The sequence below is a fragment of the Melopsittacus undulatus genome, chromosome 3, assembly GCF_012275295.1.
Source record: "Melopsittacus undulatus isolate bMelUnd1 chromosome 3, bMelUnd1.mat.Z, whole genome shotgun sequence".
Lineage (NCBI taxonomy): Eukaryota > Metazoa > Chordata > Aves > Psittaciformes > Psittaculidae > Melopsittacus > Melopsittacus undulatus.
The window spans coordinates 38,653,456-38,665,487 of record NC_047529.1 but is presented as its reverse complement, the minus strand read 5'-3'; the positions used below and the strand labels follow the sequence as shown (position 1 = coordinate 38,665,487).

General features: G+C 37.3%; 1 protein-coding gene across 4 annotated transcripts in view; it reads left to right on the top strand.

The window, feature by feature from the left end:
• Nucleotides 1–12,032, top strand: part of DST (dystonin) — a 292,205-nt gene that overhangs the window by 202,655 nt on the left and 77,518 nt on the right. For all 4 annotated transcript variants that reach the window (XM_005153188.3, XM_034060386.1, XM_034060385.1 and 1 more), the window contains 10 exons: nt 541–749; nt 1,018–1,335; nt 1,511–1,677; nt 2,210–2,366; nt 2,631–2,757; nt 4,918–4,980; nt 6,027–6,262; nt 7,905–8,034; nt 9,512–9,711; nt 11,108–11,603. In XM_005153188.3, the coding sequence (XP_005153245.2) occupies nt 541–749; nt 1,018–1,335; nt 1,511–1,677; nt 2,210–2,366; nt 2,631–2,757; nt 4,918–4,980; nt 6,027–6,262; nt 7,905–8,034; nt 9,512–9,711; nt 11,108–11,603 (2,103 nt within the window). The remainder of the gene's footprint in view (nt 1–540; nt 750–1,017; nt 1,336–1,510; nt 1,678–2,209; nt 2,367–2,630; nt 2,758–4,917; nt 4,981–6,026; nt 6,263–7,904; nt 8,035–9,511; nt 9,712–11,107; nt 11,604–12,032) is intronic.

The following is a 12,032-nucleotide window of genomic DNA, read 5'->3' as shown; positions in this document are numbered from 1 at the left end:
GTGTATCACACAGCTTGTCTCTTACTGGAATCCCATAAGTAAACTGCAGAGCAACAAAATAAAACAAGCATGGGCTTGCCTCTGTGGAGCTGGTGATGAAATTCCATAGGAGATACATGGAACTTGTAACTTTCAGAGGCTTATCCCAAAGTGTTGAAGGTCTAACAAAGAACCATCTGGAAGAACCTTGCAGCTCTAACAATAACATAAGAGACATAATTGTAGAAGAGCTGTCTTACACTATTTAATTTCTTGGGAACAGTCGGCAGCTGTCAAAAGCTAGATCTGCATGGGAATCACCTTCTAAAAGCTGGGAAGTATGGCGGTAAGCTGCTTCTGCATTTGCCTTCTGTGGGCTTCTTTGCTCTATTTGAAGATTTTGACCTTTGCTTGTGTGGTTTTTTTTCTGAATAAAGTCGATGCTTTTGCTTCATCCTGATATTGGCAATATTTGACTCACACCTCATAAGAACTTGGAAAATTAATTAAAAGCTTAGTTTTACTAAAGGAAAACATTTAAATATATTTTCTCTTTATCAGACGATATTGTGGAGAGGTATGACAATTTATCCAAATCAGTGAATGAAAGGAATGAGAAGCTCCAAATAACACTGACACGATCTCTAAGTGTGCAAGACGGCTTGGATGAAATGCTGGATTGGATGGAAGGAGTTGAAAAGAGTCTTGAAGAACAAGATCAAGTGCCTTTGAATTCTGCTGCTATTCAGGATATTATTAGTAAAAGCATTGTAAGTAGCATTCTTTGAAAAAAATAAACTTTTGATAATTCAGAATTCAAGAAATAATTGAAATCTTAGTTTAGCACCTATTACAGATTCCAAATGCTTAATAAAGAGGACTGTTTTGTGAAGTGCAACTGCACATAAGGTTTTTTGTACCTGAAATAGATCTACACTGGCAATCTAGCTGTACTGATTTGTTGCTTCCTATGGTGGACTAGTTTCAATTCTTAAAAATTAGTTACAAGCAATACAAAGTAGTACTTTTTTGTTTCAGATGCTAGAACAAGACATTGCGGGCCGCCAAAGCAGTATAAACACCATGAATGAAAAAGTTAAGAAGTTCATAGAAACATCAGATCCATCCACTGCATCAACACTGCAAGCTAAAATGAGTGAACTTTCAGGACGATTTTCTGAAGCAAGTAACAGGCATAAAGAGAAGCTTATGAAAATGGAAGAGTTGAAGACTAAAGTGGAGTTATTTGAAGGTCTGACAGAGAAACTTCAGTCATTTATAGATGAGAAAAATCAGGCACTCAGTGAGACAGAGGCACCAAGAAAGGATGTTAGTGAAGTGTCTCAATATATGCAGGTACTATAACATTCCATTTGAATATGTTGTGCATTTCTAGTTTAACTCATCTAAGTGATTGAATAATGAATAAGGCATGCTCGTTTCCCAACTTCAGTTGGTTAGCTAAAATCAAGAATTAAGTTTTGAACAAGTGATTGTAGTCTGATATGAAGAATGTAATTCTATTTTGCAGGAAGCTAGTGTAGAATTGGCACAACATAAGAAGGATCTAGAAGTTTTACAACAGCTTCTTGAAGAACTTTCATTACGTGCTCTTCCTGGAGATAAAGCATTGGTATTAGAAAAAGTAAATGCTTTGTCAAAGAAGTTCAGGGAGGTAGAGGAGACTGTAAAGGAAAAGTAAGTTGAACAATGAAAATGTTTCCATTTTGGCTAATAATACGGTGTGAATGTTGTGATGACTGCTGTCTTCTCGCATGCAATCTCAAGAGATTGCAGTTAACCACTTAGTAAGAGAGCTTTCTAATTTAAAAACAAAAAAAAAAAGATTCTGTTTGGAAATGCCTCTGTAGTTAGTCTCTCTGGTTCAAGAGCTCTAATGTGGGCTGTAAAGAAAAGTGCTATTTAAATTTTGTGACATTGACTGGAGTCCTGTCAGTTCTAAGAAAACCCTACTTCCCCTCTTCTCTGATAGAAAATAAATTGCTGCTTGTGCAAAGTGCTTTAGAGTACTGTTTGGAATTAGGCTGCTGGAGAAATTATAAGACCTTCCTGTACAGCAAGACTATATTTTCCACATTCTGCTCATATCCATAAAATTAGTTTTTGTGACTCTTTGAATTTGGGAATAGCAATATCAGATTGATAATATCTGTTGGGTTGATTATCAGAAGGAACATTGTCATTCATTTAATTGTCTTTAATTGTCTAGAGAAGAGGATGTATCATCTTGTCAGAAGCAAATGGATACTTTTGAGCTCCTAGTAGAGTCATTAAAGAAATGGATAAAAGAGACAACAGAAAGAATTCCAGCAGCACAACCCTCTCTGAATACAGAGGAATTAAAGAAACCTTTGGAAGATACATTGGTAAGACATTGTAGGGGGAAAGTGAGATACAGCTGAAGGAAATAAGGCATCTTTAGTAACAGAAAAGTACAGACTTAAATTGTAAGCAGTCACAGTGATTGGGACAAGGGAGCTTGCTGTCTGCATATACATTCCCATTTCCTTCACATGTTTGGATATACTTCAGGGGATTCCCTAGTAGCTAGGTTGTTTATTTCTCTGTACTAAATCTTTTAAGTCTGAAATCAGTTTTTTAATAAACAAATTACTGTCTTTCTTAACCAGAATTTAAAAGATGAATGGACATCAAAAGCCCCTGAACTGCAGAAAATGAATAGTAGAGGACTATTGCTGTGTAATCTCATTACTGCTGTGACTTCTCCTGCCAAACTGAGAGCAGTTGCAAAGTCAGGTATGCACCTTTACCTCACTCCAGAAAGCTTCTAATAGTGAGAAATGGACTTACTGTGAATAGTGTTCAGTGCTTCACATACCCACAAGTAGGAGAACTACAAACCCTGCTTTTGTAAACACTGCACACCATTGCTGCCACAGAGGTACCTCCTTAATGGCCAGAAGGCTATTCTGTGTGACACCAAAGACGCATATAAAGGTTTACAGAGTCATGGACTTTTTGTTAGAAGGGTGATGAGGACATGTTTTATCGAAAAAGTGAGCCTACTCATCCTTTTACAATAGCATAATTAATGCCAGTTAATGATTTAATGGAAACAACAGCATGAAAGGGAATCAGCTCCATATCTCAGCATGACTTTTCTGGGCCAAAATGTATTTCCACTCTGGAGCTTCAGCTGAATCCTTTTTACTGGTAATCTGATTTTATAGACAGCAAATCCATTTCCATGATTTTCTGTACTCTACTGTTTAAATGTTAATTTGTTTTACATAAACAAGTAATTCTGCCAAGTATCATTCAAGCCATAGTTCAAGGCATGTGGTACCTAAGGTGTTTTAATGGCCATAAGTGCATTTTCAGTCAGTTCTTGAACTAGGTCTGGAAACAAATTCAAATGTGTTGGCCTTCACTGGTCATCTGCAAAAGACTGGGACAGTAGGGACTGCTGGAGGATACCTATTTGGCAAGAATAGATCACTTTCTCAGATCTCCTTGTGATAACTGTCTCTGGTTTCATTCTTGTTTGAATTTTAAGTAAAAAACATTTGAAGAACATTTTGGAATCTTATATGGGATATTTAGCCTCCTTCCTTGGCCCCTTTCTCTACTCCTTCGTATCCAGATAGAAAAATAATGTAATATCTAGCATATGGGAGCAGCTGTAATCCTCCAGATGAGAGAGTATTTGCCCTCCTGGACAAGAGTTGTACTGTGTATCACTTAATCACAGTTATAAATGTTGGAGTCCAGCTAACAGAGCATGAAGATTTACAAGGCTCTGGCTGGGGCCTGTGACTTCTCTTATCTAGTTTTTCTCTTGCCATCCTCCAGCTGTCACTAATGTGGTCCTCACTGTCCAGCTGGTACTGTGGGGTGGATGCCTTTTCCAAGGCAACCATTAATCTTTCTCTGTCAATTGCTCGTCTGGGAATACATGTATGCAGGGGAGCAGGAGGTGCTTCTCCTTGCAGTTCTCTTTAGCTTGACCATTTGCCCCATGTCTGTGGTCTGATAGCATTTTACAAAGCCCATGTAGCCTTGGGTCCAGAGGCTTTGAAACTATGTTTAACTAGTAGGGCTTACCTGGGTGAGTAGCTGCCTCCAAGTGACAGTAATGACACCACATTGCAATCCATGTCATGTACGTATGACAAAATAGGGAGATATTTGTCCAGTTGGTAGCAGTGCTTCTAAACCAGCCATTAACCCAACACTGCCAAGTCCACCTCATGTCTCTGCGTTCCACATCTACATGTCTTCGAAATACTTCCAGGAGTGGTGACTCAGCCACTTCCCTGGTGGGTGCAGGTGTCCTGAGTAAGCAGTGCCTTTGGATGTGGTGTATGCAATGACCACTTCTATACTGCTTTGCTGTGTAATGTTTAGTGCTCTCCTCAGAGTCTCAGTGTTTTCCAGCTAGCCCTTACCGAATACCTTTCCCATACCAAAGGCCATATCCAAAGATGGCTGGATAAAATCTTGTTCTCAATAGGCAGTAGGGAAGAGGTTCCTTTTGGAGAGATGAAGGAAGTGACGTTATCCATATGGATGTGGTTAGGCGTCATAGTTAGGGCATAGACCTTTGTCTACTATAGTAATTTATTCAGCAGAGTATTGTGGGAGCTAAGACTGCTAAAATATCATGCATATGTGCATACTTGCATGTGCATCCATGTGCACACCCATCCGCTATGCACATGCTGTGCATATGTGGTACCACTTACATTACTAGATGACTGGCGCAGCTTTAAACGTAGAACAACCTTAAAATACTAAAAGGCTAAAAAAATGGTTATTACAAGGTCAGCATTCAGATATTTCTTCAATATTATAATGACAGCTATGTGTCACACTGTTTTGAAGAGGAAATGCAGTGCTGGGGTTTTGGTGGGAAAAGGTCCAAGTAAGCATGGGATTTCATCTCTTAATCCACAGGTGGCACAATGTTAAATGGTGATGGAGGAGCTCCAGGAACTCAGGATTTCCTGAAAAATAAAGGTCAGTAAAAATTTCAGGATGTGATAAAGAAATGTATGTGCCAGTTACTGTTAAATATTTAAGTATCTTTTTAAAATATTGTACGTAAATCTGCTTGTAGCACTTGTAGACTGAAAATTTACATTATCATAATGTAATGCAACTATATTGACTAGGGCATGATACAAAAATGAATTGTGTAAATACTTACCTTCAGTATTTTCTTTGAAGACAGATTAAATGTGGCTGTTTTCTAAATCAATATGCACAGAAAATATATATACATATAAATGTATACAGGGATAGTTTTATACATATAGATTTATATGTATAAATATATATGTATCTATAGATAGATTTATGCATATAAATGTATACAGGGATAGTTGTTTTAATGTAACACATGGCTATGGAGAAAGTTCTAATATGTGTGTCTGTGGCTTGAAACTTGTTAACACCCACCAGTGTTCACAACACTCACATACACAGACATAAAAAGACACCCATTTTACTTACATTTTTATGTGTGTGACCAACCTTTTTACAGAAACAAAGGAATTGATGCAGGCACTTTATATGTGCTTATGCATACCATGTCCTGAGTCTGCAGTGTCTGCTCTCCTAAACTATAGTCTACCTAATACACCATCTGCCTGCTGTGCTCTCTCAGTGATAAAACACATTTCTAATGATATATGAATGGTGAGCAAAAAATAATTACAGCAGTGTTAGGCTGTTGTGTAACTAACTAAACTGCAGTCCAGTATGTTCAACTTTTTGTCATGGAATTGTTGCTTAAAATACTAAAATAACAATGGGTAGAAAGATTGAAAGGTATTTGTTTACCTGAAGCTCTTACAACTAGGAACTTGTATTAGGTCATTCAGATGTAGTGTTACCACTTTTAGAGTGAATTGGAAATAACTTTTAACATGTTCAGTAACTTCTTATTTGGGGACTATTGGCTATTGTAACTTAGAGCACTGTTTAGAAGTTCTTGAAGTCTAAGTTTTGTTTGAAGGGCTTGTAACCTCTAACACAGTCTTTGCGCATCTTTCCTTTTACAGAACTGACAACTGTTCAACAAGCCATGTCTGATGTAAATCACAGTTATGAAGATTTGGGAGTTTTATTAAAGGAAAAGATTTCAGAACTAGAAAGTATGCTTTCAAAAATGCAGAATATTCAGGAAGAGTCCACATCAATGATGCAGTGGTTGCAAAAAATGGACAAAACTGCATCAGATTGGGAAGCTGCTCCAACTGATAGTGAAATGGTTAAAGCCCAAGTTGAGCAACATAAGGTGCTTTGTGCCTTTAAAAAATACTCTTTCTTGCAGTTACTGGGCAAATTGTATTTGAGTAACTTATATCTCAGCCTAGCTTAATGTTGCAGAGGGTATTTAAATGATCCTAGTAAGCATGCCAGTCAGGCTTAGAGCAAATCTGGCGAACTGTGTCAGTGGAGTAAAAGGAGCACTATGTCAGAGAGGAGTTGTGCAGCTCAGAAAATAATAATTTTGGAGGCCAATTTAAATAGGTGAGGCTGTATTGATTATGCAATAAACTTTTTTTATCTCCTTAGTGGCTTAGAGATGTATGCCGGGTTGCTAGTAAGATCTGAAGAGCTGTATCTATCCAAAAGCTGTTTCTGCAGCTGCTGGTTCACTGACACTCCACAGACCTCCCAGTCGCTGCAGCTGTAGTGGCTTATGTCTTTTCCAAGGCAGTGTTTCTCTTCAGCAGCCATGTTATGCTTGTTAAGTTATATAGCTGCACAATAGTCTCCTCCCTGCTTTTTAATTGATAGAAGAAAAGCACTGAATCAGCAGTAAGCTTCTGTTCTGTTTCAGCATTGGAGACATATGCTTTTCTAGCAATGAAGGGCAATGTTTACACATATAAAGGCTCGTCTGTAAAGGGTAATGTAAGGGATAGAGAAATATTTTTCCTTGCCTGTGATTGTGGATAAACAAGGACAGAATTTGCTTCAGCTGAGATTCTTCTTTTATATTTGGGGGGGGGCGGGCTCACCCTTAAAAAGTAAGCTGAACAGCTACCAACTTTCCTCAGACTTGGATTACTTTCAGGCCTAAAACAGACTGGATATGGAAGAAAGCTAGCTCGTTATTTTTAAACTGAGAATGTGCAAAGCTAACATAACCATCTTACCCCAGTGTCGTAGTAGAGAAGTGTTCACAGTCGGAAAACTGAGTGCTCAGGCAAAGATCATCCTTCTGAAGAGGCTGGACTATTTACTAATTTCTAAATCAAGTACAGTTTGTTCAGTGTTTCTTTTAGTAGGTTTTAGATAATTAAAATGCAGCTCCACAGGGCAAACTTTGTTACTAAAAAATATTCATGTAAGAGCCCTTTGCAAGGCATGTAAGGACTGTTCATTTCTTTCTTCAAGAACAGCATGAATTAGGAATTGCAGAGACATCTCAGTCACTTTAAGCTATGGTGGTCATTGACTAGAGCTCTAGATGAGCTACAAGAAGCGGTTTATCTGTGGTAGCAGGACTTCCACTGAGGTAAATGAGGCCACACCATGCTCCTCTCTGCTGGTGCTAGTTATTTCTCCTGTGAACTGTACTGTGTGTTTGTCAGTTTGTCTTTTGTACAAGAACGGAATCCAAGTATATGTGAATATGATGAAACCTAGTAGATCTTATTTATTTGAATTCTTCTAGTTCTTTGTTCAAATTAAACAATAATTGTTATTACTACTGTAGTTTAAATCTGTCAGATTTTCTCTCCCCAAAAAAAAACCTTGGACCAGCAACATATGCCATTATAAAGTGTTTTGAGTCATAGCAGAAAAGAAGTGTGGAAGTGTTAAATACTTTATCTTCATCCTTAGCATTTCAGTATTATGGACTTCAAACTTTACTCTTCTTCTTTAGTCTATTATTTATTTACATATTTTATCACTCGAATTTGCAGCTTTTTGAAACTGAATTAAAGCAAAGTGCAAATAAAGTGCAGGAACTGAAGGATAAAGTGACAGATCTGTTGGAGAAGAACCCCGACTCTCCTGAGGCGCCCAAGTGGAGACAAACATTGGATAAAATAGGTACTTCAGTAAAGCTGAATTATAGCTCAGAGTGATTTAGAAGTTGGTTCATTCTGAGTTTCTTAATGTATTAGCAATCACTACTATTTTTAATGTCTTACTCTCTCTTTAATTTTTGGGGAAATAACTCCCTTTGCAGGAGTGTAGATCTGGAGTAATGACACCTGTGTCCATGGTTTTGAATTTATACTGCAATTGTGAAAAGCTATAGGTTGGCACCCTGTTTGAGAGGGCTTTATCTTTTTCGAACAGTGTGCAGCTAAAACTCAACTGGTCAGTTACTTCTTGAGATACATGTTTCATGTAAAGAACAGTTTGAGTTCTTGGTAATGCTCTTTTTCATTATTTTTTTCCCATGCACTGGTGGCTTTTGTCGTTTTGTGATTTTGGTGGCTTTCTGCCATTCTCTAAAATCGATTCCATAAATTTTGCCCTAAAAAATGGAAATTACCATTTTGGACAATAGATTTTGAGATACTGCTGTGCATAATCATCATGATCTTCTAAAAAATCTTCTTAGGTTTGTGATATTTTAAATAAATTGTAGGTCAGTCTTGTTTCATACTGAAAAGCATTTCTATAGATACACCAAGAATAATTTTAAAGCTGAGAATTTTTCTGACCTCTCCTGTTTGTAAGTGAAACTCTGAAAAGTTTAAGTAGCAGGTAAGGTCTCCAACAGAACTTGAGTAGTGTTGAAAGGGAATTATTATAGAATGAGCAGAGGACAGTGAAGTAGCAAAAAACCTTGAAAAAACAGGGATGAAAGCCAGCGACAGTGAGACTTACCAAAAGGTAAAGCTGAATGAGCAAGGACTGAGTATCACAGAGGAAATGGGGAAGTTACAAGACTATAGATTGGCTTAGGTGTGAACCTAACCTCATACAGCACTTTTGAAATAGGTGTGTGCAGAAGTATTCTCATTGCCTGTCACTAGGTACCTGGTTTAGATGTCTAAATGAGGCAGTTAATCTCCGCAGGCTCCTAATACAGACATTTGAAAGAGGTGTGCTCTTTCAGAGGGCTGCTCAGAGTAAAAGCTTAAATCAGGTCTTCTGTTCACCCTTGTAAAGGTGTCTGCTTCTTCTTACTGAATAAGCAGAAAGATTTGTCTATCTAAATCAGGCAGCTAAGTTATAACTGAGTGCAGCCCTTTGGCTTTTACATCATTTGATACCAACGCCTGAATTTGGTGGTATTTCATTTTGTAATATTCTAATCCCATTTTATTACACGTTGTATATTCATTGCTCTAAAAGTTCCATATGTGGCTGTGCTAAACTGCAGACCTTCATCCAAGTATATATGGATTTGACTGTTAAAAGATGTATTTGCTGAGTCACTGCAATAAGGCATCTGGAGTTAATCAGCAAGAAGCCTTATTAGAGAGCTCTGTTTATGTTTCATATCTTGTCTGCTGTCTGACAACCCATCTGTTAGAACATGCATGCAATATGTTAACATTATTGTTGTTAGATTCCAAATGGAAAGAACTCAATCAAGTTGCATCTGAAAGACAACAAAAACTGGAGGAGTCTTCAAATTACCTGACCCAGTTCCAGACAGCAGAAAGTCAGCTAAAACACTGGCTTGTGGAAAAGGAGCTAATGGTCAGCGTGCTGGGACCGCTATCAATTGATCCTAATATGCTCAATACACAAAAGCAACAGGTTCAGGTGAGTAGTGCCAGCATTCATTACTGATTTAAGTTTTTTCTGCTTTTTTGCTACTAGCAAAGTACTGATTTGCATCTGGATAGAGTACAGTAAAGTTAGTATGAGACATTACATTTTTTTTATCAGCAAATACCAACTTAAGTCCTACTTGACTACAGTAATAACAAAAAAAATATCGTAAGAGTGAAGAGAGATCAGAACAGCTAAAGGAGATACTGATCTTCTGATACAATTTTTTTGCTTTGCCCATCTGTAGCCAAATGTAAATGTTCCTTTGAAGTTTTATTAAATTGATTGTGTATGTTACATTTTATGGTCAGTCTTCATATACAGTTGATGTTGTAGAACTAGCTTCTTGAGATTTTATTCACTTGATCATGCCAATAGCTAACAAAACAATGAAGGCAAGTGAAATGCAGTACTGTGAGTAGATATGGAGCCAAGAGCATGAAAGACTAAAAGTATAATGAAAAAGTGAAATAGATTACTTACAGAAATACAGCCAACTGCAGACAAAAGAAAGAAAAGTGGACAACGTTGCAGAAACTAGAAATGTTAATTTCAAACATTTATATTGCTGCCAGTTAAACTGTGATAAGAAATAACATTTTTATTTTGCAAAAATATTGTTAAAGCTGGCATATCAATATTGATTTAAATGAAATGTTTAAAACATGAACTGTGTGAAATGAACTAATACTGTGTGAAAATGACTTAATATTGGTTTCTAAGTGCTTCAAAAATCTAGACAGCTGGCATAAAACTTTTGTGTATCACTTAACAGTCCTTGAGAGTTAACTCTAACTGACTTAGAAAGAAAGGGTTTGGAATGTTGTGTAAAATAGAGGCATAATACTTGGCCCTTCTTCTGCAAGGACTGTGACTTACTGACTAAAAATAAAAATACTGGGAAGCAGTGGCATAAACTTTAAGGTTATTGCAGCTCACATTCAGTCATTTGGTGAACTATTCAAATATCCTCTGTGCTATAGTAATACATTGCAACATAATGTTAGAATATGCTTTCTTTGAAGTTCTATCTGAAGACAAATATTGAAACTATCTGGGAAGGAAGTCAGTGCTTAAAACTAAACAGCAGTCATTTTACTTGGTATGGGTACTTAATTACTGTAGTCTTAACAGAATTGTTTACCTGTATCTGCTGATTGAATTTCCATTAGATAATATGTAAATGAACCTGGTTCTTTGACATGAATGCTTGGAAGCAAAAGTTTATGTGTAGGAGATGCAATTATTTCACTGTCTTTTAAACTTGAGGATTGATTACTCAATAAAACAGCCTAGCTACTTCACATTCCAGAAGATTTTTGTCAGGAGCACTTTGCTTCTTTTTTTATGAAGTTAAATGCTTTTTTAAATTTTTCTTTTTTCCCAGATTCTGCTCAAAGAGTTTGACACCAGAAAGCCACAATATGAGCAATTAACTATGGCTGGTGAAGGGATTCTGAAGAGACCTGGTGAACATCCACCCTCCCATGAAACTGTAAAAGAGCAACTGACAGCTGTGGCACAAAAGTGGGACAGCCTGACTGGCCAACTGAGGAACAGATGTGACCGAATTGACCAAGCCATTGTGAAAAGTACAGAGTATCAAAGTCTACTCAGAAGTCTATCTGATAAGCTAAGGGCCTTGGATAGCAAACTAAGCAGCAGCCTGGCTGTGAGTACACAACCTGATGCTGTGAAACAACAGCTGGAAGTTGCTAGAGAAATGAAAAAGGAAATAGAACAGGAAATGAAGAATATAAATGCAGCTCAAGCTCTTTGTGAAGAGCTGTCAACATTGGTTGGAGAAGAGTATTTGAAAGCGGAACTTACGAGACAGCTAGATGGCCTCTTAAAATCATTTAAGGATATTGAGCAAAAAGCAGGTTAGTATTTATTTAAATAAAAAGAGTAACTAAGGCATAAACTAAAGCATCACTTTACACAGATGCTGAGTGAGCTGTGTCTAATGACGGTTCTTTATCAACCTCCAAGCAGTTGTATGTTAGAATTTAGGAGAGTGCCATTATCTTAAAAAGGTAAAAGCAATACTTGGGATCTCTAGTGAACAGTTTGGAAGAGAATCTGAAGCACAATAGCAGCACTGCTTTTCTCATCTCTTCCTTCAGGTCCTTTCTTCACTGAATTAGAATACCAAAAGAGGATTCTGTTCATGAGCTACCTAAATGCATAGGTGCAGAGTGTAAGCCAAAATCGTAATTTTGGGGCAAGGACCAGTTAAAGGCTTAGTGAAATGCAGTGGTAATTGTATAAAACTGCCTGTGACAGAAGGAGACTGGTAATAGAAAGCCTTC